The 27,216-nt window shown below is 42.9% G+C and overlaps 1 protein-coding gene across 1 annotated transcript in view; it reads left to right on the top strand.

The window, feature by feature from the left end:
* ext1b (exostosin glycosyltransferase 1b) overlaps positions 1-27,216 on the top strand; it is a 130,334-nt gene that overhangs the window by 75,865 nt on the left and 27,253 nt on the right. Inside the window, exons 2-5 of the mRNA XM_040020342.1 lie at positions 11,262-11,355; positions 14,286-14,393; positions 16,334-16,453; positions 23,461-23,593. Coding sequence (XP_039876276.1) covers positions 11,262-11,355; positions 14,286-14,393; positions 16,334-16,453; positions 23,461-23,593 — 455 coding nt within the window. The remainder of the gene's footprint in view (positions 1-11,261; positions 11,356-14,285; positions 14,394-16,333; positions 16,454-23,460; positions 23,594-27,216) is intronic.

Here is a 27,216-nt window from a genome sequence, read left to right on the forward strand (position 1 = left end):
GAGCAAAACGAATCCTAGTGAAGGCAGTGACGTCCATCCCAGCTCCGAAATCTGGCCTCCGGTGCAAATGGAACGCAGAAATGGTGCCAGTCTGCCAAAGTAAATAAGGAGGGCGTGAGAGAGGAGAGGAGATAAAAACCTTTTGTTACCTTTACAGTTAGATAACATATTGTCGTTGCGACGAACTGAGACTCCAGAAGCATTGTCTTAGCTTCACCCGTCTGCTTCACTTCACTCCACCCTGTGAATGCCTGCTTCACAGTGGTACATGGTGGGAAGAGAGCAGTGAAATGGGGAGCAGTCAAAGCAGGAGGAAGGACTCGTACTGCTGAGCTGAAATGAAACAAGCGTGAGCGCAAGCAGATAGCATGACTTCATTGTCGCGGCTAACAATAGGCTGGTAATGCTAGATAAACCTTAGCCCCACACTGAATGTTGACAGGATTAATTTCTTAAGCTGGCGACCTGTCCAGGGTGTATCCCAGCTCTTAGGCCTAACAATAGCTGAGATAAACTTCAGTCCCAACATAAGTGGAGAAGAATGGAGGGATCGATGGTTTTTAGCCTGCTAAAAATCCCAATTTGAACATGTTACCAACATTAAAAAGGTTATTGTCGTTCCCGAATAGCTGCAACTTTGTAGCTTGGTCAGTTAAATTCCAACATAAACAGTCGGTGATGTCACCGCTGCTTCTCTAAAGTTTTCCAAAGCTGACATCTCTCCGTGTGAGTGCACGTGCAGAGCCGTCCATTTACTCATGGTGATGCTCTGGTGGGGTCTTAGCATTCTATGATTGGCGGTGTTGTGCCGAGGGGACCCAGGTGGCTCCGAGACTGGGTTTAAATTCTGATTTAGAGAAGTCTTCAGAGGGATTGCATTAGGATGTATTTGTAGACAAGAAATTAGGTGTGATTAAATTTCTGCTCACCTATTGGAGGAGAGTCGGACCAGCATTTGCCGGCAGATGGGACCATGATAATGGTCGATGGCGCTTTGAAAATAAGGGGGTTAGTGTCTGTGTAGTACATGCATATTAACGTGGAGGGACGAGTGACTGAATGTGTGTGTGAGTAACTCAGTGTGGGTTTTTGTGTGTGTGTAGTCTTTAGGCTCTTCAGGATTTTGGATAATGATTTGCCAGGAAAGAGCCTGCAGCGACCATAATGTGGACTGAAGGAATTGAAATATTTGTCTCCCTCTCTCTCCCCGAGTCTGTGTACGTCAGATGAAAGGACATCTCGGTGAGGGGTAGCTCCAGACTCCTCCGCGCTCCTCACTTTGGCGGCTCTGATGACAAAACGTGTCAGTGTTTTTAAAAAGAGGCCCGCCGCAAAGCACGCGCTGACATGTCTAAATCCGATAGCGTCTCACGCACATAGATCTGCGCACACGTACACACAAGCCACCGCGGCACAGCGAGGCATCCCGAGGGCCATCTGGAAGAGCGGAGCGAGGCGCAGCTGGTCTCCGGTGAACATCCACGGAGTCCGAGCCCCTCCCTCATCCACGAGCTCACACAGCGAAGCGCCGGCCGTTGACGTGAAGCACGTCTGCGTCCAAGTGTGAAGTGCAATTGTTGCGGTCATCTTGCACCCGTCACCCCAGAGCAGCCCTGCGTACGTGTGCGGAGCAGGCATCGCCTAGTTTGAAATCCACCTCACTTCCATCCCCCGGAGAGTTGAGAGTGTGTGTATGCAGTTTGGGACTTTGACTACTGTGCAGACACTAAATGTAACTGAAAAATTGCCTCCATCTGTTGGCAGTGGAAAAAATCTGAGAGGACAAATTGAAAAGATTGCAAGGATAAAGCCGTCATACTGAATTAGTGTCGTGGCAGGAAGACTTCTTGTTATCGGGGTATTTGTAAAATATTCAGGCTTACACGTGCGGTGGGGGTGGAGGGGGGTTTGAAGGGGACCGTAGCTGAAGGGAAAGAACAGACTGCTGACTTTAACTGATTCAGGAGTGCATACCAAGTGTGAGTCTGCATGTGTATGAGCCCCGTCTTTATGTGTGGATGTGTTTTTTTTTTTTTTATAAATGTATTTAGACTAATTTGACACCCAGCACCTACAGCTATACTCACTTCCTACATCTCATTTGAATAGTGACATGGATCCAGTACAGCTGTGCAAACTAGCATAACATCTTAGAAACTCCTGATGCCTTGTTATGAGTTGAGTTCAAAATCTGGCTGCCTGGAGACATGCTCACACACAGCGAGATGGTCTATGTGAAGCCTGCACACACATTTTATTTATGCATGCAACACAGCATTCGGTAGCTATGAAGAGACGTGTCCAGAAGCGTTTCGGGGGTTGTTTGTGTGACTGTAGGCGCTCTGTATTCACACAGTTTAAGAGGGACGGAGAGATAGAGACAAAAGGAGCAACAGAAATATTACCTTGGATCTGTCGGTCAGCAGTTCCCCCTCAAGAAATAGCTCTTGACGGGGCAGGAAGGCCTGTCACATCGTGGCCCTGCTCAGATCTTCTCCATATTCAGGTGAAATCTGCTCAAGATGGACTTTGGTGTCATTTATCAGAATGCACGCTGAGATCGGGGACTTCTTTGTTTTGTTAGCTCCCACATGTGGGCTAACAGATGTCCTCTTGTGATGCAGTCCTCATCTCCCTAATAACAATATTTGCTGTATTACAAACTGGATGTGTTTGGTTAATTTCTAGTTTAATGGGGTTAAACTCTTGTTGTTAAATATCTTTGATTTTTGGCCCCCCGTGCTCCTTTCGTGTCAGCGATTTGTACCGGGGACGTTAGAAATGAGTTTCGTTAAAGCTGGGGTCACTGGACTGACAGGAAACACTGAGACTTCTACATGTTTTCTGGGCTCTGTTTCTAGGCTTTTATTTGTAAATTCAAAATGGACAGTACTGAACAGGCCTATCGCTTTTTTGATATGACCTGCAGTTGCATTTCCAGGGAGCTACACTTCAGGTTACGGCATAGATCATGTAGGGGTTCAGAGGGGTTTGTGGTTATGACGTAGCTACAGAGCCGATTAACACAAAAGTATGAATCCCTTGTTATTCTGATCTAGTAACACATTTGATGGTTTTTATCCTTTGTTGGTAGACTTCTTAAACTCACTGAATGATCATCAACGGTCAGTAAAGTTACAGACGATGGCCAGTAAGTGCTGAAAACCCATTTAAAATCAGAACGACCCCTTTGCACTCTCCTCTTCTTATCTTGTGCCACAGTAGTTCAGCAAAAAAGTCATATAAAACCTTCAGTCAGTCCATATTACAGCACCAGAACTGCTGGCATTTCAGCCTTGGGGTTTTTTTTTTATGCTGCCATATATATTTGCGTACATCTCTCACGTGTGGCCAGCACTAAATCTGCTGCCCTTGAAGGCAGACCTCACCGTCATCATGGTTGGTTGTCCACAGAAAGCTCGTATGTTTGGCCATGCGGACTCTGGGGTCATGCCACGCTAGAAAGCTAATAGGAAGTAGCATAAGCTGGCTAATGAGCTCTAATTAGGCTAATGAATTAGATGCACAGTGTACTGTAGGCGTTAAAAGAGCAGATGAAGGGGAAGATGGGAAAGAATGGACAAGCACAGATCAGGATGCGCACATACAGTTGCTGACACATGCTTTTTCCGTATTGCCACAGGGTAAATAAAAAGCAACGATTAAGAGGGGGAGGACATAACACACGCAGGTGCTCTCAAGCTCATATCTCTCACTATATGCATGTACGCACATTATAATCCTTAACTAAACACACGACATATGTAGATAAACACAGCCAACACACATACACACACTCCCCCTCACCAAACACGCTCTATCTCAGTTAGTCAAGAGCCAACAACGTCCCCTTTTCTCCATAAGCTCACTTAGCCTGCACATCTGTCGTATTCTCGTGGGAACACACACCACAATATGCTTCAACTTAGACACTCGCACTGTTACGGGGAGTACGAGGCTCCTGTTTAATTACTGCTGGAATCTGTCCTTTAGTCTGTTTGGTAGTTATTTACCAGACAAATGGGCACATCTGTGAGATGGTATTCATAAATCTAAATAACTTTTCATATCCCTCGATGTATGACTGCTATATTTGGAGGTTCACTTCTATTCTTATGCGCCAAAAGGGGCCAAGTTGCAAGACACCAGAGCTTTTTTTTAATCATGAATTATTAATCAGATGAGTCAGAGGTCTTTATTAGATCATTTTCCCTTTAACAAAACCTCAAGCGCATACTCTCAAACCCGACTACAGTAGAGTAGAAAAAAGAAGGAGAAAAAACTTTACAGGATTGTGTTCCAGCCATCATCAGACCTCCAGACACCTATTCTTCCACAGACTCTCACAAGACTCGCACAGAAACCCACTTTGGAAGACAATTAGAAATTATCCAGAGAGTGGCAGAGGGAGACAAGAGAGAGGTCCGGGAGGCTAATGTAACAACAGTCTCAATAAGCAGTAAATTGGATCTCTTTCTCTCTGCAAGACACTGAGGTTTTGTGTTTTCGTCACCCTGGAGCTCCATGTTTAGGCAGTGGACAGTATAATCGACTGGTGGGTGCCTGCACGGCCACAACGGCAGGAAAATAACCAAGAATGAGTCCACTGTGTGCTCTTATAGATTTGTGGTCGTTGCATAGGCTACTAATACAATCTGGCTGTTGGTAGTGCATCACCCGCAGCATAATACTGTATGGAAGTAAACAGCAAGCGGAAGTCATTTATAAGTCGTTGCGCCGTGGAAGCCAGTGATTTTTGTGAGCAGATGGCAACAATGATGAGGAGAAAAGCAGACGAATTTTTAATTATAGGTGCGTGGATGCGTTGCTATTAGTGCTGGGGTTGTGACTCTGAAACAAACTCCAGAATTTCTGGGTGCCAAGCTACTTTCAACTATATCTGTCACTGCCTCTCTGCAAGGCTCTCGCAGCCGGCTCTCAGGTCACACACAGAAAAGTCGCATTCATTTCTCTGACTGTTTCCAGGTTGCAAAAAATACAAACTGCATCTCACTTAGGAAGACACATGGAAATGAAATGCATGTTTGGATGTTCTTCCTTCATTCATCTTTCACCTTATTTACATACGTAAGATTTCTGTATTAATCTAGCCATATTTTACAAATCCAACTGGCTACATGATTATTTGGGTTACTTAAAAAAAAAGACTACAGCTGTCTGTCCTTAATTTAGTTTAGGCCTGAGGGAAATCCTGCCTTCCTAATTTCTTATGTTTCCCAAATTTATTGGTTAGTTTTCATGCTTAAATTATTTCCTGTCATGTAAGTAAACCATATCGGTTTATTAGACCAACAACGAGGCATAAATCTATGCAGGGTTATAGTTTAGGCAAAGAATTGATCATCTATTTTGAAATCTGAAGCCGGCATGTGTCCACTTTATTTGTGAAATTAAATGGCTAATGAGGGTGTCGTGGTAACAAGAAAGGGAAGCTATGGATTTACTGGTCATTATGCCTTAACCTGTGGCCACGAACTATGAGTAGTGACCTGAAAGAATAACATGGCTGATACAAGCTTGGAATCAGCTTCCTCTGTGGGGTGTTCAGGCTTAGTCTTAGAGACAGGGTGAGGGGTTCGGAGTAGAGCGGCTACTCGGCCACTGCATCTGCCTCCTGGATGCCTCCTGCATGCCTAGGTGAGGTGTTTAGGGCATGCCCTATCAGGAGAAGGCCCAGGGACAGAGATGGGACATGCTGGAGACATTATATGTCCTGGAAGAGCTGGGAAGGTGGAGAGGGAGGTCAGGGCATTACTGCTTAGGCGACTGCCCCCATGACCGAGATAAGAAGCAGAAGATGTTGTACCAGCTGATTATACCTTAGTGGAAAGGAGGGGTAAGCAGATTTCAGTTTCCCTCTCCACTTTCACCTTGTACCCCCCCATCTGTCTGAAAGACGCACCTTTTCCATGTAATTACGTTGCTACAAATAAAGGCACTTAATGACGTTGCCATGGTGAGTGTGTGTAGGCTCTTGACATTGGGGTTGGTGAAGAAATGTTACTTAACTGCTTTACACTTGTTGTACATTGGGGAAAACGCACACACTCAAAAAGTCTTGTTTTCTGGACACTTTCTGTTTCCCGCTCCCCGAATTGTTGGCTGCAAATGTGGCGGCTCGCGCAAGTGTCTGAAAAACATAAACTCACGATCACAGCCCGCAGGCATGCAGCTCAGAGGTGTTTTTTTTCCCCCACCACTAACTCAAGGACACAAAGAGGAGAGAGAGCCGGCAAGAAAATAAAAGAGAGACAGAGAGAGCGACAGGGGGGTGGGATAGAAGGAGATGATGGTAAAGGAAGGCTGTGCAAACAAACAGGACATTTAAAGGAAGGAGGAAAGTGGGTTTGTCCAGCAGGGACTCGCCTCCTAGAGGTCTCCTGATGAAACCTCATCACATCCTCTAAAACCACCAGAACTCTGTCGTGAAAAGAAAATTATCGGTTTTAGGCACAATCCCAGTCGTAGGATTAAGGTGCAGAGCAGGTGGATCATGTGGGAGGGAGCCAGCTGTCACATCCTACCTAAAATCTGCATCCAGTAAGCCAGTGATTTCCTCGACACTTTCTTATAGTGGTCTTAAGATATCCCAAAACCTGGTGCTAAAAAAGTTCTTTCCATGTCCGGCTGGGTCGGATAAATGGCAAACATTTGTGTCGCATTAAACATGTGACAAAGAAAAGTGCAATGGCTGGATAAAACATGCTATAGGGCTGTTGCGTGTTAAATCCCACATTGATATTCAGTGCCATCAGCTGCTGGTCTGTTTTGTGGGCTGTTGCGTGCACGCACACACATACGCACACGCGGGGACACACACACACAGATTGTCCAGAGAGACAGCTGGTGTGAAAATATGGGCTAATATAGCTTCTTCGTCTCCATCGACAGGTGACGGAACGTCAATGTGAGGGCGTGCAGCTGTCGCTTGTTCTTGCAGCGCGCGCGTCTGCGAGTCTGTGTGTGCGATAACTGTGTTATGTGCTGTGCAGAACGCTGCGCGTGTAGGTGTGAATGAGGGTGGGATTTTTATCACAGGCTGTCATGTCGCCGCACTTTATTAGAGCTCGGCTGGAGAAGGGACAAGGCACCATCAGCAGTCGCCCATCAGTGTGTATGTGTGTGAACAAGAAAGAGGGAGAGAATTGACTGGCTTCTAGCTTTGACCTGTCAGCGTGGGCCATAGTCAGAGAAACGCACCAAAGGCAGCATCAGCAATCACCTTCACACTTCCTTACGTGCTACAGCACAGCCGCTCTGTTATCAGTAGAGTAGAAGATACATGTAAAAATAATCATGCAAATGCATTACAGGGTACTGCTAATTAAAATGATCGTGTTTATGCTTTATGCCAGTTTATCTCCTTCTTATCTTCTTAATGCTAAAACACGTTATTAGATCTGTCATTGTTGCAGGAAGATTTCGTTTACATTGTTTTGATTATTGTCTTCATCACATGTGGAGTCATGAAAATATGTCTGAAGATCATTTATGAAGGATGCTTCCTTTCTAATGCGCCACTGGCTGGTATTTTACCTTTGACTATACATTGTCTGGGAGAAAATGCCTTGTTGATGTTAGAGGTCAGAGAAGAATGGCCAAACTGCTTTTAGCTGGTAGGAAGGCAACAGTAACTCAAAGAACCAGTCGCGAAACACCCTCGCTGCAGGAAGGAGCGCTTTCACAGATCATTCATCCCAACAGCAGTTAGACTCTATAACTCCTCAATCACGATGTCATAAGTCACTGGTCATTGTGGACATCCACAGTCACCACTTCATGCATAATGCACCTTCTATGTGTATGGACGTGTGTATGCATATGTGTATTTAGTGTGTACCTGTGTGGGTGTGCGTGTACATGTCTATACTTATAGATATCTATTACTTACTTAGGAATAGTAGTGGTAGAATAGTTATGTTATAACTAGTTTATAGTTTATGTCTTGCACATTTCCACAACCATATCCATAATCACATACTGTGTATGCTACCGTTGTATATAGTGTATTATCTTACTTATTTTATATTTGTTTGTATTTCATTTGAGTTTTTGTATTTTCCTTCTGCTATCTGTACCTGAGCTGAGGTAAAGCAAAACTTTCCCATCAATAAAGTCTTATCTTATCTTGTTACAACCAACGCAGAAGAGCGTCTCTGTCAAAACTTGCCGCAGATGGGCTACATGTTCGGGTTTTAGGCTCAGAATTTGGCGTAAACAACACAAAAGCATATCAGGCTGCTGGTGGTTGTGTAATGGGGCATATCTTCTTGGAACACCTGTTAGTATTGTTGAACATCTTTTAAACAGCACAGAGTAACCGACTATTATTGTTGACCGTGCCCGTGTCTTTATGACCACAGTTTACCCGTCTTCTGATGGCTGCTTCCAGGCAGATTGTAACATGTCACAAAGCTCAAATAACCTCAAACTGGTTTCTTGAGCATAGCGATGAGTTCACTGCAGTTAGATGGCTTCTACAGTCACCAGATCTCAATCCAATACAGCACTTTTGGGATTTGGTGGAACAGGAGATTCTCATCATTGAAGTGTATTTGACAAATCTGCAGCAACTGTCTGATGCTATCATGTTAATATGGACCAAAATCACTGACGGGTGTTTCCAACACCTTGTTGACTCTGCCACAAAGGCAGCTGTGAAGTCAAAATGGGGTCCAACCTGGTGTAACTAACGCATTAACATCAGCATTTCCGTGTCAGGATCAATTATGGGGACATTATAGCAAAAAAGTCATGAATTACCTCTTATTTTTATTTTATAAAAAGTAATAAATTACTCCTTGAAAGATATAACATTACTTCCGCATTATTGGGCAAGATTACCTGAAATGCATGATCACATAATAACCAGCTGACGATGCAAGTCCTAAACTGGGATTATTCTTTCCTGTGCTGCTGGTGATGGACTTCACGTGGACTGTTAAAGAAGTACAGCAGTAATGTCTGCTCAAGCTCCAGCTGTCTGTGTCCGTGTCTGCAGCAGAGTTTAATCTAGGCCTTAGAATACGTGCCCACACACTGGAAGAAATCCCTGTCCTAATGAGGCCAGAATAATAACAAGATCTTTCTTTTGGAGAGACAGGTATGGGTAGAAATGGAGGCCACAATTCTACAAACCTGACTGCTCATCACAGCTTGTCCTACCCGTTGAAAATCAAGCTTTGGCTGCTTGACTGAGGTCAACATCACTCTGGGTCCAGAGTTCTTCGTTACTGGCTTTGCAGATGCTCAGAAAGAGTTAATGTTGTGTTAGATACTGCTGTTTCTGGCCCGGAAAGTCATTTGTGCTTCACCATTACATTCTCATCCTTTTTTGCAATAAAGATTAACGTTCATATCTCCATTGCTCAAAAGTTGAAGACGCTTCGTCCTCCTGTTGTGCAGAGAGTTTAAAAACTTAGCAGCGTAGCAGTTTGAGTAAGTTTAGTGTGATTATAGAATTACAACCTATTACAGTGTTAAGGAAAAAAGTGTCATTACAGCCAACGCTGGTCTGAACACACAACCTGTCAAAATATGAGAAAGCACCAAGCATGCAAACATGAACGCATAGACTGATGCACAGTTTGTCTATTTCTGTTGCACACATGCACGCGCAGAGCCAGCTGTGTGGTGGAAGCAGGTGTCACTCTCAGCTCATTACCCCTGGCTGGGTTGATCACCCTGTTTGGAGAGCAATAAGATACACCTCACTGGAGAAATAGAGGGATGAGCGGGGGAAAGCAGAGAGAGGAAGATGGGGAGGGTGGGAGCTTCGGCCTCCTGCTCCGAGAGATAAAAAGAACCGGGACAGGTAGCAGACAGAAGAGGGGAGGTGTGCACAGGTGGATGTGAATCTTGAGATTGGGGGAAAGAGAAGAAAAAGGAAAAAGATGTAGAAAAGCTGTGAGAAATAAATGACAGGAAGTGGAGGACAACATAGGTGGAAGGAAAAAGCAGAAAGGAGGAGGCTCGGTGGAAAAAGGCAAGAGCAAAATCAGACACTCTGGGGACCTTAAATAATAAAATAATAATAAAATCAACTCGTGGTTTTGTTCTTGCTGTGATTTCGCACATACACCTTGTTTTCCAGGAACAAGGGATTATTAGCCAGCTGCTGACTTGTTAAACCCACTTTACAATACACAAAAAGCAACGCTTTAAATGTGAGAACTCCCCTTTCTCTTGAAATCCCTCAGATAATTATTGTATTTCACCTTGTTAAAAAAGTTGTTTGAGCCCTCCTGATATAACTGTTTGGTTTTTATGTCATTAAATGTGTGGGAGTGTGTGGAAAAGTACATGCATAACAGTAGCGCTGCAAAAGAGCAACATTGTGATGCATCATCTTCTTGCAATCATTCAAAATATTGTAATATGAATCAAATTCTGCTTTTTGGCTCTTTAGGACAGTTTTGTTGATGTTGTTAGTTACAGATTTCATACTCTCATAGATACTAAATAATTGCAATATGATAATCACTGTGTCATGATAACAGCATTATCATGGGCGATGATTCCAGATAGCATCGTATCCAGAGTCACATCACAATTTCCACCCTAATACATGTTGTGGCAAAGATTTCATCCCTTCATCAAACAATCAAACAATTGTCTAACTGACTGATGAGAACTAGCTCATACAGCATGCAATCGTCTAATCTGTAAACCGGTGACACGTGACTAGAGACACCACTCTGACTACCACAGGTTGCTAGAGAAAGATGGGCAGTCCCAAACCAGATGGTGAGTGGTTGCTGGCAGTTGCTAGGTGCAACCTTTTCCAATTGCAATTGGGTCTACTTCGGTCAGTAACAGATGCAGTCGACAGTAATGTGCATGCAAGACGGCGACTTGTCTGATGACACTCCCCAACAGCTCACTAAGTGGTGGCGGTGAACCTGGAAACGGACGAGTAACAGTTGCACCTTCTGCAGCTTTTTGGTTGCACTGGCAAGGCACCGTGTTCTGTTTCTAACCATTCAGAACCCTTACAGAGAGCTAGTGAAACTGTGGCTACAGGGAGATCTTTAGGTGCAGCTCTCTCTTTGAGACTGATGGTGACAACTGGTTGGGAATACACATTTTCCGTTAGCCTCCCGTGGTTGTCCATGGGAGGATGACTTGTCTCCAGGCCTGTGTGGCTGATGATCACTCACATGTTTTTCTAAGCCCGTTCCTTTAGTGTCATTTTCACATCAGTGAACTCACAACACGTCTGTGTGTGTGTGTCCCTGCAGGTACGACTACAAGGAGATGCTCCACAATTCCACTTTCTGTTTGGTGCCCCGCGGCAGACGGCTGGGCTCCTTCCGCTTCCTCGAGGCGCTGCAGGTAAACAAGCAACACACACATCCACAGCACTGCGAGAGAGCATTGCTCACTGCTCTAAATTCAAGCTAACCAGCAAATATCACTGCGAAGAAAAATAATCACTACCTACACTCAACCTTCCACTTAGCATTTGTTTTAATGGTGCTACCTCTAGCATTAAAGGATCACTAGATCATTACCACCTTAATTTTCAGACTAATAGTCTAATTAATATAAACAAACGAGACCTTCGCTGAGAGGATTAGCTGCTGCTTCCTGCCTCTAAACACTGATATTCATTTTGCAGATACACTGTTAAATTGTTGCCTGACTTCATGAAAAAAATAAATAAAGAGGGTTTGTTTTTTTTATGCATTTGCATAGACATGCAGAGACCGTTTGCTAGCTTTTTGCTGCTCAGGTTAAGAGTATATTAAGCTGGATTACGGGTAAAACTGCTGCACATAATAAACATAAGTCATCATAGTAATTTTCTAACACTGGCTCTGCATTCACCTCCACTTTGCCTCTTCCTGCCTCCTTTTCATTTACATGCGCCAATCGTTTTCTTTTTTCCTCCTCTCTGTTCATCCATTTCTGTAACTGCACAGCGCTCTGCATTACTACTGCACTGTCCTTTACCTCTCCTTACCGTACGCCGCTGTCCACAGAGTGCACTCACATAAGTGTGCTTATCTCACTATCAGCTGACACACACACATGCACGCACACGCGCAGAGAACACTTCACTCAGGAGGCAAATTTGCCCTCTCCTCTCCTTTTTCCATTTGTCACACTCACTCCAACCATCGAATTCAAACCGTGACGACAAAGAGAGAGTATTTGCCAGCTTTGGTCTTTGCATGAAAAAGCAATTCTTCATAGAGGTCAGCGTGCGTGTGTGTGTGTGTGTGTGTGTGAGAGAGACAGCAGCAGAGCCCGAGGGCCAGTTCTGGTTTAGCTGACACCTTTATGACCTGGGAGCGACAGGGCCGTCATTAACATCAAACCACAGAAACACACAGACACACACGCACACACCAGCTGTTCCCCTGTACCTCTCCTCTCACCCCTCCATCCTTCTGCCATTCCTTTGCCAAAGGTCATCTGCGGCTTTACTAACTCCCCACCTGATCATTCATATCTGTTTATCCGCGTTCGTCTGCCTTTTCATCTTTTAAGAATTCCCTTCATCCCTTCATCGTTCCTCGAGCTCACCTCCTTTTGAGTAATTAACACACCCGCTCCTAATGTCATCATTTTTAAACGTTGATGTGAAGACATGAAGTGAATAAAACCGCCAGAGCGGCCTGGTTCCTTTCTTTGATTTTCCAGACTTGTGAATGATTCAGACATTTTCAGAAATCAAATAAACTGAAACAGGGCGAGTAATTAAGGAATTCTTTTTGTGAACGTTTCACCTCTTGTAGTTCTTGTCGCAGCAGTGTGAGAAAATGTTTTTATGAATCTGGCTTTTTAAATTTTTTCCACACATCTGAAGTTGAGTCTGGACTCCTGTGCTTTCAGTTCATAATGAGATATAGTTGGTAAATGGCCTGTATTTGTATAGCGCTTTACTTAGTCCCTAAGGACCCCAAAGCGCTTTACACTACATTCAGTCATCCACCCATTCGCACACACATTCACACACTGGTGATGGCAAGCTACATTGTAGCCACAGCTGCTGTCTTTGCATATAGCCTGTCTATTAGCATGCAAATCTAGAAATGTTACGTCCCAACATATCATATTAACCACTTTTGCAACTATGAGCCAGTCAACATGGGTTTAAGTCCAAATGTGTCACATTGTTCTGTCAGAGTGAATGCAAAAGGAAAAAAGGCCGGTCGTGTCCTGTAGGATTTAAGCTGCTCTAATCAATATTAATCAGTATATTAATAGGTCACAGAACAGGTGCTGCACCTGTTGTTAGTAAACCTACATGAGCACCGACTCGCCCAATGAAATGCTTTTGTAAGCCATTTCTTCTTAAGGGCATTTGGTTGGAATAGCACTTAATGTCACAGACCCTTCACAAGCTGAATGAGGGCAGTGGTGTAGTGAGAGGGTGGAGGGACCGGTTTGAAACTTATTAAAGAATAGCTGGTGTGCACATGGCATCATTTAGAGGCTCAAGTCAAATAGATAGATTAGCTAGATTTAACATGTCAGATAATCCAGTAAAAAGTAGTCCAAAAACAGCTGTACGTGCAATATTTGCTGAAACTAAGTAGTCGCCACCTTTCAAGGTGCACAGAGATGTTTAAATAACAACCACATCCACAGGCCTGTGGTTTTTCCCCAGAGGAATCCATCATGAATCATATCTGCAAATTTATAATTGAAAAGATGTTTGCTAAATATTTGAAATTTCCATCAAAAGTTTATTATTTAGAGGAAACTGTGGCTTATTTGTCAGGATTCGTATTTCTCATATCTAGGAAAAATAAATAGGAGTGAATAAACTCCATGAAAGTTCAGGATCTAGTCTTAAGCTGGTACAGTTGACTGAGCAAAAAAAGGTATGTCTGCTTGGATCGTGGTTTCTTTCCTTCCATTGGTGTTTTTTATCCACTGTATGTCCAAACCTAAGAGGGATTTAATGGCTGAATAGTTAGGAATCTACAAGGCTCTTAACCTCCACCTGAACTTTTATTCTTTCTCTCTCCACGTTTCCTTCTCTATTCTTCTACCGGTCACATTGTCAAATAACGGGAAAAACACTAAAAGTAAACTCTTTCAATTCAAAGAAACTCAAACACAGATAATAACAGAGTGATCGATTATTATGAAGTCCAGTTATCACAGCTTTATATAAACAGAGCTGTGTATTGTCGCTGTAATGACGAGGATCAATATCCAGTAAATCAGCCGAGATTAGGCAGGTAGCAATGATTGTAGTCGTAAAAGCATCACTTCCAGGCCTCACTCTCTGTATGTGTGTGTCTCAGGCTGCATGTGTACCAGTGATGCTGAGTAACGGCTGGGAGCTGCCTTTCTCCGAGATCATCGACTGGAACACGGCCGCAGTCATCGGCGACGAGAGGCTCCTGCTGCAGGTAACGGCCCGTAGACGCGCTCGCACAACAATCACATGCTCTGTATATCACCTGAAAGTGACACGGCGAAGAGAAACCGCAGCATTCCCACAACTGAAATCAGACTCTCTCTCTGACTCTCGATACCCTCGGCACACGCTCAGTCTTCACCATCTTCACCATGTTTGGTTTTCTAGCGACATGGCTGTTAACTAAACAAAATTCAAGCGGCATACCAAGTCCCAGACTGCTTCCAAATGTCCCCACAAAGCCCCACGTTGCTTTGTGAGAGGGCAAATAAATAAAACCACCAAATGGATTTCGTTGGAACGGCTTGAACTTCATGGGGGGGAAAGTAATTATATGCCCATTAAACCTTAATTTGAATGAAGTGTGTAATAATATTGTTTGACATTGAGTTTTATAATGCAGGAGCTCCATCTCTGCTTTCTCTGTGCAGCTACAAACAGGTCTGAGACGCCCTGGATCGTTCTCCAGATTTATGTATTTTGCTGCGGTACAATGGGGCAAGGTGCACACAACACCCACTTAATATGTGCGTTTTTCACTAAATGTGAGATGCCTGTACTCTTTATTAGAGGTATTTATCGGAACCACAGAAATATCTAGAAAATATTGCTCGTACAGTGGATCTACCTCTCCAATAAACATGCTAACAGATAGAGGACTGTACTCTTTACTAGAGTGGATAAATACCGTTTATTGGCCATCATCTCCCCTTTACTGTGACAAATGGTCACAACAGAAACTACACAGCTATTGGAACAAAAGTGTAAAACTGTCCATTAAATTCCAGCTGAAGCATTTAAAGCTTCTCTCTCGTAATATTGTTTGACTGATAGAGGCCGTTAACTTCATTCCTTCTTTCATGTGCTTTGTTTCCTTCAGGAACATCACATATTTGTCTCTTGTAAATGCTGCCGGTTTAAAACAAAACATTTTTTAAACCTACCTTGAGTTTGTGATGTCTTCCTCCCCTTATTCCCAGCCAGTCACGGCAGATGGTCGCCCCTCCCTCAGCCTGGTTCTGCTGGAGGTTTCTTCCTGTTTAAAAGGGAGTTTTTCCTTCCCACTGTCACCAAGTGCTTACTCAAAAGGGGTTGTTTGAATATTGGGGTTTTCTGTGTTATCATAGGGGCTCTATCTTAGAATGGAAAGAATCTTGAATATGATGCTTTGTGAATAAAACTGAATTGAACTGAGTTACACAAATAGGACTTCATTCTTGATTGGGACTAAATTCTGCCAGGTTAAAAAGAGACAGACGGAAAACACAAATCTTCTGATGTTGCTGCTATTTTTTTACTAAAACTTGCTCTGAAGTCTTGAAGTTTTTGAAAAGATCTAAATCCTGGACCTAATCACTAAAAGTTCAGCAGCTCACTGCTCTCTGTGAAGACAAAGAAAAAGTACACAAAAGAAGAAAACGAACAAAAGGTAGACCTGGGTCACAGGTATCATAACTTACCTCAGGTGACCTCAGCAGGTCACATGACAGGGTGGGGCAAGGTCTCACAGTGGTGTCACTCGTGGTGATGGTAATGATCCAGGCCCCCTTCTTACACCTTGGCTCACATGACAGCTCGCATGAATAATCCGTCGTAGTAGCAGTAGTACTCAGTAGTACTCAGTAGTGGGTCCCAGCAAAGGGGGAAACCCCCACAAGGGTTAAGATTACATATCTGGAACTCCAGTTTTGTTTTTAGAATGAAGGAGACATAATTCCAGCTGCACTTTTTTTTCCCCCACAAGCTCTAAAAGTTAGCATGACCTGGATGACTAAGAACCTACATGTACATGTAGTTCACATCTACATGCATATGTCTATGACAAGACAGTAGAAGCAGGTGCATACCCACAGCAAAACGTTTTAATGCCCAGATCAATTGTTCTTCAGCAGCGATGTGCAATACTGATCGAATGCCGTTTGTTCTTTGCAGATTCCCACAACGGTGCGCTCCATCCACCAGGACAAGATCCTGTCCCTCAGACAGCAGACTCAGTTCCTCTGGGAAGCCTACTTCTCCTCTGTGGAAAAGATTGTTCTGACCACCCTGGAGGTGAGGAGTCAAGACGCACATGCACAGTTGTACAAACTCTCCTTCGTCCATTATCAGCCTTTCTCTCCGAGGGCTGCAGTGTCACTGCAGACTCCATAATCGCTGCGCTCTCTGTTTGGTCTGTTTGGTGTGAGGCTAAAAGTAAAAACAGAATTTTTCTCTGTGTTTTTTGACAGAGAGCAAAGAAAAAATGGAAATTGCGGAACGTGTTCATGTAGAATTTCTCACAGGCCGCTTTTTGTTTTTATTAAATGCTATTTTATGATATGTCAATAGTAGTTGCAGCAATTGGCGGGGTAGTACTATTTATAATGCCACCAGTAGAGACAGTTACAGTGGCTTGCAAAAGTATTCGGCCCCCTTGAACTTTTCCACATTTTGCCACATTACAGCCACAAACATGAATCAATTTTATTGGAATTCCACGTGAAAGACCAACACAAAGTGGTGCACACGTGAGAAGTGGAACAAAAATCATCCATGATTCCAAACATTTTTTACAAATAAATAACTGAAAAGTGGGGTGTGCGTAATTATTCAGCCACCTGAGTCAATACTTTGTAGAACCACCTTTTGTGCAATTACAGCTGCCAGTCTTTTAGGGTATGTCTCTACCAGCTTTGCACATCTACAGACTGAAATCCTTGCCCATTCTTCTTTGCAAAACAGCTCCAGCTCAGTCAGATTAGATGGACAGCGTTTGTGAACAGCAGTTTTCAGATCTTGCCACAGATTCTGTGGGTGAAGTTTGAGGTTCTTTTAGGTCCATGGAAAGTTCTCACACATCCCTTTTAGCGTGTTTCACATCAGTGTAGTCTGCATCTGTGTTCAACTCTGAATATGACAAAAAGGCCAGAGGGTGTTTGAAACAATCTAGTTTATACAACATGTCATCCAAACACGTCTAAAAGCAAAAGTGTTTATGGTTGTTTCAAATGACCCCGCTCAAAGGCAAGGCAGTATGCCTGCTGGCAAACGCTGGCGCATGATGCGATGACAGAGGGATTTGGAATAACAGTGTGCTCATCTGAACTCACTTAAAGTGACTGTAAGACTGTAGCTGTATATAATTTAAAAATAAGAGCATCAGAGAAGTATTCAAAAGAAACCCTGCATACTTCCGCGTCTCGGCCAGACACAACTAAATCATTCTCTAGACTGCTTGGTTCAAAAGGTCATAAAATGATGGGACTATGTTGGAAGCTAGAAATAAACAACTTAGGTCTGTAGGTCGTCACGATATTTTGTAGTTGGGAGGCAGAAGTGTGCATATTTATATGAGACGGTGGAAATACTGAGTTATTCTTGTCGGCAAGGTGCATCCTCAAACAAGATTTCACACACACAGATAACTGTTAGTTAGTGCTTGTACAGTATATAAATGTCATACTAGAGTTTTACTCACCAGTAAAACCACAGCCCAGACTTCTCGGGCGGTCAGTTACGGTAATATAAGCGTACAGGAAGCCATGTTATTTATCAGATAGTTAAATATCCTGAGGCACCGACATTACAAACGGCATTGACAGGTCCTCCTAACATGTCATAACTATACTAGCCTGTGCTGATAACAGAGATGATGTAGAACAAGGATGTAGCTTCAAGTTTCAGCTCTAGAAGCTGCTAAAATGAAGCCAGTGCACCTGCATTATTTCCAGTGACCAGCAGGGGGCTACTCTTGTGGTCCTGATGAGATTGTTTTCTAATTTACTAATTTCTGGTCTTATTAAATAAAATATGAGGTTTGATTTCTACATTCTGATCACCATTAGAGTGCAAAAGGAGCATACATTAAGATGTCAGAGCGTTGTCCCTCGGTTTCTCTAGCAGATCCCTCAGTCTCTTCATGTGTGGTTTTAAAACACCAAGGTAATGACGTCGACCACAATGCTCAGTTTGTGGATTCAAAACAGGCCTCGGTAAATCAGTGGGTGGCATCACAGTGGCTACAACCGTCTTTTATATGCAGCCACAGCTTTAATTATTCATATCTTTCAGGCTTTAATAAAATTTGAATTGGTGAGATATAAAAATTCACCCATCATAGTGGTTAAAAGCTGGGGAATAGGCTTATTTCTGTAGTAAATTTGGGCATTTTAACATGGGAGTCTACGGGGAGCAGTCGCTTTTCTAAGAACTGCTGTTATTCAGTTAGATTTTGCTCCTGCTCTTTCTTTTCTTAAAATAACTTAACAAGCAATGCACATAGCTACATGCAGGCTTGATTAGCAGCATGCACATGGATTAGTAAGATGGAAGCAGTATAGGTAGTCATGCTATGGTAGACGTATTAGTCATTTAACAGGTTTTAAAGGATGGGTTAATAACTTGAAATCCATGCAATCCAAACCAAACGTCAACCACAGGAGGCACAAAACTGAAAACTACTCAAAAGTGCCAGAGCCTCCTCCCAACCCCATATTATCATGCACATTGACTTTGTTAACAATAACCCAGTTTAAGGAATCTGTGAGTGGAAAAACAATTTATCCACTCAATCCTCCTCCATCCCTTATTATTCATTTTAAACAAATTGGTTATGGATGCAGGGATAACACCGGGGCTTACTGCTAGTTTCATGCTGCGGTTGCAAATGTCTCCTCCTTCCTGTGTGCTCCCTCATTCAAGCACCCCATCACGCTTTTAATTTCCTTTCTTACTGCATTGCTGAAGCCCCGGAGCAAGATTCCCCTCTCAATGCTACAATCTCACTGACACTATAACCTCCCAGATCTTACACACACACACACACACACACACACACACAGTGCACGTAATCTGTCGTGACTTCAGTGTCTAGAGTTGTCTGATTTCAGCTAGCTCTACATCTCTAGTCTGTTTTCTATCTAGCCATGTCTCACTGTGAGCTATTACACACACACACACACACACACACACGCAGTCAGAAACACATCTCCATATGTCAAGATGTGTCAGGCCAGATACACACGGCACCACCCAGGCATAACCTTGCTGACATGTTGTCACTCCACGCTGAAGTGCAAGGTGACACGGCCTGTGACTCAGCGTGCGTCTGTGAGGGTGTGCGCGTAGTTTGCCTGCATGTTTGTGTGTGTGTGTGTGTGTGTGTGTTGAATGGGGCAGTGGCTAAACATATAATCCTGACTGACTGTCCTGTTAAAAGAGCAGAGTGGGGAGAGAAAGGGTGAAGAGGAGTGGGGGTGACATATGTAAATGGCGTTGCAGTGGCAGGCCCCCAGATAACGAGCGACATGGTTTATTCATCCTGTTGGGCCTGCACTCGCGCGCACACACACACACACACACACACACACACACACACACACACACACACACACAGAGACACACACCCAACTCTACTGCAGATCTGTAAGGATACACACATGCTCAAAACACACATATACACTCTGATATCTTGACAGATTGAATCTGCTTGCGCGCATTTAAAAAACACACTTGCCTGTTTTATTGACTACCTGTGTGTGTGTGTGTGTGTGTGTGTGTGTGTGTGTGTGTGTGTGTGTGTGTGTGTGTGTGTGTGTGTGTGTGCAGCGAGCAAGCAGGAAACACGAGTTCAACCTATCATGCGCTCTTTCCTGTCAGGAAGCAGCCACATTTCGACCAATCACAAGGTCAATATCGCCGGATTCCGTGCTGCTGGTACACCCATTAAACTCACCTATTAAAAGCGAGTTCACAGTGTGCTCCCACGGAGGCAGGATTTATCTATCATGCTCTAATTGGTTGATTGTGGCTGTTCTGAGGTGAGATTGAGTCGTCCATCATGTCCCGACTGAGGGCTGCCGACGGGGGAGGAGCAGCAGCCAAGCGAGCAAAATTGCCCCTCATAAGGTGTAAAGGGCTTGAGGGTGTTAAGGTGGCAGGCAGTGTTTTTATAGAGAAGTTAACGGATTCCGAGTTAATCTGTTTTTCTGAGGCAAATGGTTATCGACTGCCCTCGGGGACAAAGCTCGGAAAAGTAAAAGAGACTCACACGGGGCTGATTTTTTTCTCTCCCCCTTTCTTTCTTCACATCCCCGCCTCACTATGATGAATTTTTATGCCGCTTTGTCAATATTATTACAGTAAGGCCCTCGAGCTATGTTATTAGCTTTTCTTTTTTTTTTTTTTTTTACAATTTGAACAGCTATCAGCAGCTCAGCCATCGCCCCACCTGACTCTCCCTACTTCTTTCCATGCTATGTATCCATCCTTTGAGTTGCCAAGCCAAGCAGCCAGCACCTTCCCGCTCAATAGCGGCCATAAAACACGGCCGCAAACCCGTGTCTGTTTTACTGAAGCAATTTAGCATGGCTCAAGGGCACAGCAGCAATATCTCTTTCTCCTGTCTGCCTGTTCAGCAGAGGCCCGGTGCGAGCTGCAGCTGGGGGGAAATAGTGCCCATTCTCACGTCCGACCCGTTTGACTGACTGCTCTATTTGGGCGCAGAAAGGATTGGGGCAGGCCTGACTGACTGGTGCTTAGATGCAGCTGATGACTTTGTCCGTGTCCACCGTTTGGCTCTTATACCCACCCTCCCCCCACTGTCTGTGTGACTGACCGGCACAGATGCTTTTTGGCTTGAGGAAAGAAAAAAGAAGGGGAAGGGGAAAAAAAAACAGTTTGGGTTGTCAGCGGAGAAAATATTGCACAATAACATAGATTTCTTTCAGCCTCGCTTTGTGCCAGTGCGATTCACTCTTGACACAATCAATGGCTGCTATTGAGGTGATACAAAGCAAACATTTGCAAAGCTCAGCTAGCTTTTTGCTTTCATCTAACGCCCGCAGACTTACTTTTATACCAGTTTTTTTTCTTGCTTTCACCTCCTCTAATACACCGACTGAGTTTTGAATAATACTCGAGTATTATTCAGAGCTGAAAGGAGGGGGGGTGGTATTGTAAGTTGGTGCATTAGCCGTGTTGATTCTCATTCACATTTACGACTGTCTTCTTCTTGGCACTTTTTGTGAGAAAACTCATTTCTCAGTGTGAGATATTTTATAGACGTGATTACAAGGCTCATTGATCAAATCCTTCATTCAGCATAATCTGAAAGGCTTACGAATGTTCGCTCATCTACACAAATATTTCTGATTGTTATGAGTCCTTTGTGATCTAAGAAGTGTTATTTAAAGGTAATCTTTGTTGGGTTCATGCCGCTTTTTTTGTGTGTTTTTTTTCTGAGTTTGAATTAATAAAGAAGTGGCACAAACGACAGAGTGGCCCGAGGTATACATAGACCCTGCTGTAATTAAAGCAGTACAGTTTTAATCCTGTAAAACAGACTCTGGATTCATATGCACTGAAACTTTGAAGAGCTCTGTGCCCCACGCAGCCAGATTGGATATTAAATAATCGAAGCTGCCAGCGGCCTAGCAGAAAGTCAGAGTAATGTCCAACTGCACTCATGTGAGAATAGCGAAGGTAATTAATCGTCCCGGTGGATTCGCAGCCAGCGAGGTGATGCCGTGTGTCCCGAGTCCTGTGCGCTCCACAAAGGCCGAGCATTTCCAGTGAGAACATGTCTGAAGTGCATTTGCAAGAGGACATGCCTTGACTTAACTCTCCCAACTCCGTCCAGAGTGAAAGCTGCCGTTCAAAGTCCTCACAGATAAACGCACCATTTTAAGTTCGTTACTTTGCAGGTATTTTTGGTATTTTTAACCCTTTAAATTTCGTACAACTTTTAAACTAAGCGCTAGAACCCAGATGATTTATCGTCTATTTTCCAATAAACTGGGATCAGCTTTTATAATAGCTGATAAATTAAAATAAAAAAAGTAAAGACTATACAGAAGAAACACCCTGAGTGCTGACAGGCAACACATATATGGGACAACGTTGTTAGGCTTTTAAAAATATATTTTCTAATTAGTTTTTAATTTTAATTTAATTTCTAGCTTTTAATTAGGTTTAGTTTTTGTTAGTTTCCAGATTGGGTTTTCTAGTTTTAATTAGTTTCTGGGTTTAATTGTTTTTGATAGATAGCTAGATAGAACTGCAGTACTTTTTGAGGGCAGTTAACTCGTTGTCATGTAAACATCTAACAATTCAGTAAACACATTAAAATGTCATCAAGACGACCTGTGATAACAATTTTTTGCCAAACTGGCAGAGACATATTTGTAGTATTATTCCTCTACATCAGCGGTCCCCAACCTTTTTTGCGCCACGGACCGGTTTATGCCCGACAATATTTTCATAGACCGGCCTTTAAGGTGTCGCGGATAAATACAACAAAATAAAACTAGTACTGGTACCGAAAAAAAGAAAATTTATTCATAACACACGTGAAAAGACCCAGGAAAACAGAGTAAACGATAAAAACGATAACAAAATAACGCTGAAAACCGATAAAAACCCTGAAAACTATACATTTCACACCTGAGCCTCAACTCTCGCGGCCCGGTACCAAACGACTCACGGACCGGTGCCTGTCCGAGGCCCCGGGGTTGGGGACGGCTGCTCTACATCTTTACTTTGGTTACTTGAGTCACAAAATCCTTTCAGTTAGCTTTCATTATTTCAGGAGTCTAAATTTCATTTTTGTTTTATTTAATTAAAATTGTTTTTTTTTCTTTCACATCTAGTTTTAGTGTAGCTGACTTTTACTTTAATTTTGGTAACCTTGTTTGAAATGCCACAAACAACACCTTGTTGTGATAATAAAACCAGATTGTTTTTAAGCCACATTGTCATATTATCTTAGTAAGAACTTAGATTACATTTTAAATGGGTAGCTATTTCTATTTTTTTATTTGTTGTGTCTGAAAAGAAAAATAATTGGATATATATCAGATTGTTAATTCACCAAATATTTGTACCAGTATTGATATCGGCCTTAAAAGCCTAATATTGGCAGGGCTCTACAAAGTCCCCGCAGCAGCACAAAATAAAATAAATTGTGGAAATAAAGATCCATCTCATATCTCTCATATGAGACTTGTCTTAATTTATACAGGCTTTATTTTGTTTTTTTACGTTGTAATCTAACCTGTGTGTGGTTTTGTTCCTGTGTGCAGATCATTCAGGACCGTGTACTAGAGCACGCCTCCAGGAGTAGCCTGATGTGGAACAGTCACCCTGGGGGCCTGTTCGCTCTGCCGCAGTACTCTGGATACCTGGGAGACTTCCCCTTCTACTACGACACACTGGGTCAGTAGCCTTCACACACACACACACTCTCTCACTGTAAAGTGCTGTTACGCTTCTCCCACCCTGCATAGCCATTAAATTGTCACAGACTTTTTGAATAAAGACAGTAGATTTGTGTGCAGCTGTGGTTGTGGACTTTGCGCAAACACTAGAAAAACAGCCTTGGTCTACTGCCCTCCTCGAACGGCTGTGAATAGCAGCAAGTGGAGTGGACGAACAGGTCTTTGACGGATGTTTGTATTAGCGCTGCTGACACATCGCCACGTCCATCATTGGTTTTTGAGTCAGCATTGCTACAGCTTCTGCCGCTGCCCGCTACGGTTCAGCAGTGTTGATTTCCCCCCCCACCGCAATCCGCGACCCGGGAGCTGCTCCATCCCTCGCTTCTCCACTCCATCATCATCCGCTGCAAACGTCCCCACGTGCACAAAGTCATAGACGTCCAGAAAGCAACAGTACGAATGCAAAAATGTGTCGATGTAGCACCCGAGGTGGAGCGGATATTAAAATGGATGGGGCGCAGTGACAGGCATGGATTACAACACTGGCAAGTTTATTTGTTTGTCAAAGAGGAAGCAATTAAACACGGATGGGTTTTTAGGAGACAAGGTGGCTTGTCGCTGACGGGTAAATGAGTGAAATCAAAGAATGTGAGTTTGCTTCTAAGAGATATTTCTTCTTGTTGTCCAAGAGCCAATAACAAGACACACACAGACTCTTTCTCATGCAGCATATTAACACTCAGACTCACACAGCAGGAGAAGAGTTTGTTTTGATTGCTTTAGCAGAATAGTCTTTCTAATAAGAAGCAGAAATAAGTTTGGTTTTTTTAGGATGATCATAACATGCATCTTTAAGAATAGTAATAATAATACCCTGAGCAAAAATACTCATCCATCTCTAAAAATTAAAATATCATAAAAAGTTTCCTTTTTCATAATTTAACTAAAAAAAATGTAATTAAAAAAAGTAAACTTTCATGTGCTGAATATGAACACAGAGCATATGTAAAGTGGGTGTTTTTCGTGTTTATTCCAATGACTTTCTTTAAAGAAATCCAGTATCTAATATTATTAGAATGTTTAATTTTGGGTTTAACTACTGTTAAAGAAACTAAATACTGTTGATCTCTGAGTACATGTAACAACAATCATGGGGAAAAGTTCATTTAAGAATTTGGGAGCTCTCCACAAGGACTGGGTGGATGCTGATGCTGGTGTTGAGTATCGATTAATTTGTGTTAAGACAGAGAGACAATGTCAGATGATCTTACCTGGTCCTCTGTGTTTTATCAGGTCCAAAGTCAATGCAGCCATCTACTGGGATAGTTTAGAGCACTTCAAGCCTCCATCTGCTGACAGGCTTTATGGAGATTTCTTTTTCCAGCAGGAGTCCTGCCCACAGCACCAAAACGATTTACATGTACTTTTTACTCACCATGTTACTGCTTTACTGAATTGACACAGCAGAAAGAAAAGCATATTTATTATATTTATTTATTTTTCGTTAGCTCACCTATTATAATTATTAAGGCTGAGTTCTTCATAGTATCGCCGTTGTGTCCGTTTGCGTATGTATTTGCCTAGGAGAGAGGGATTTTCAGCCAACCGAAACTCCAAAATCCTAACAGGATGTTCCTTGACACGGATGACACTGTGCGTCAGTCTAATGTTGATTTGTATACAAGTGTACTCAAACAGGGGAGGGAGGGGCAGCAGAGTTCACCCAGAATGCAAGAAGTGTAACTGTAACAGTAAAAATAACAAAGTGAATATAAAACATTACCTCAGATACTTTGTTAGAATTGACGCGATTGCGCGAAACCTCAGTCGAGAAAAAAATAGTCACAGTCAATAGTTTTTATCTCTCCAGCTCGCTGCTTTCTCTCTCACTTTGGGTCCGGTAAAACTTCTGTATTGAGACGCACCGAAACACATCAATAATGTTTGAGCATCTCATTCATAAAAATATCAGCAGTAAAATTAAAATGGGCTTCTCTCTTCTGGGAAAGCTTTGGAAAGTGGCTGCAAGGATTTCCTCTCATCAGTATTATTAATGTCAGCCACAGATGTTGGTCTGGCTGTCAACCCTCATGTTTTGGATGGGGTTGAGGTCAGGGCCAAGACTCAGAAGCCAAACCAAAGTGGGACTGATGGGGCTTGACTTTCCACTCTGGGTAACAGGATAAACCTTAAAGTGTCACAAGATGATTGTTGGAGTAATGATAAAATTATGCAACAAAACATTAGTTGTTTTGTTTTTTTTTATTTGGGCTTTTGCTGTTTTGTTGTGAAATTATGGCCAGTTTTGCTTTTTATGTCTTCAAATGTTTTATTTTAGTGGTTCTCAACACTTAAAGTGGGACAAAGATGACCACAGTTTGGAGTGAAACTTATGGTCTCAGTCATACAGGCAAGAGACCGGGTGGTGACTGCCTGGCAACCTCCAGTCACTAGTGAAAATGTGTCATCTCTGACCAGCTGGTGTGTGTCTGCCGAGGGCAAACTGAATCAATAACTTCCTGATTTCTTTGGTCGCTTGCAGATTGCCCCCATTGCCTGCATGAAAGACGACTTCAAACATTTGCTAACTAATCAATGTGCGGCACACACTGGAAACTGAGAACATTGCATATTACAGCTGCAGCAAACACATTTCAGTAGCAACTTTTAATTTGAAGGGGAGCGATCTCCATTTACGGTTTGTTCAGTTTCACAAACACGAGAAGTTGGTGAGGTTTTACAAACAACGAGCTACCACGGCAACTTATAGTGACCAAAGCTATCGCGATGAGGTTTTCACCTAGCAACAGCCAGCAACCACTTGCCAACCAGTCAGGGAATACACATTTTTTTTGCCAAGTGTCCATAGTTGGGGTTCACAGACCAATCTTTAGAACTGCTTGACTTGGGAGTAGCACTTGGTTTCGCAGCGACTGCCACAACAACCATCAGCAACCACTCGCAGCTGACCAGAGAATACTGATGGTTGCCAGGTGGTCTCCAACTGGTCTCTGAGTCCCACATGCGATTTATGTAGGAGAAAAACACAAACAAGAGTTTGCAGGAGCAGTCGTCTTGCATTTCTTTTTCTATAACATTCAAGTATATGTATATTTGTTTTTTTGCAAATGAAAGCCAAACAAATTATGAATTACAGGCCTCATGCTGTTGTATTAAAACAATCCATAATTGGTAATTAGTTTAAAGTCTCGACTCTATCTAGTATACAGTCCATGCAGTATTTCTTAGACGAGGAGGGTCATTGTAAGTAGGAAACTGCCTCAAATTGCTGAATCAGTCTTTAATCTGCCTGGCGTACTGCTTTAAAGTTTTAGCCAAAGAAATGTGTAATGTGCTGATGCCGGATGAGATAAAAGCCACTGAGCATCATGTGCTAAGAGGCAGAAAACAGCATGCACATTCAAAATACAGAATATGCTGCGTGATAATAATCCTGCTCCTTGTTTTCTTCAATGTTTCATGAAAGTCTGTTTATGAGCTTGTTACGGTTTTACATCCCTAGGTGTTAAAAAAGTCGGCAGTCTCTCTACTTTTTATTACAAATCTAAAGGATAGTTTACCAATTTTGAACTATATTCCTCTTCATAAAAGTTGCTCAGT

The sequence above is a fragment of the Simochromis diagramma genome, unplaced genomic scaffold (assembly GCF_900408965.1).
Source record: "Simochromis diagramma unplaced genomic scaffold, fSimDia1.1 OVJJ01000753.1, whole genome shotgun sequence".
Taxonomy (NCBI): domain Eukaryota; kingdom Metazoa; phylum Chordata; class Actinopteri; order Cichliformes; family Cichlidae; genus Simochromis; species Simochromis diagramma.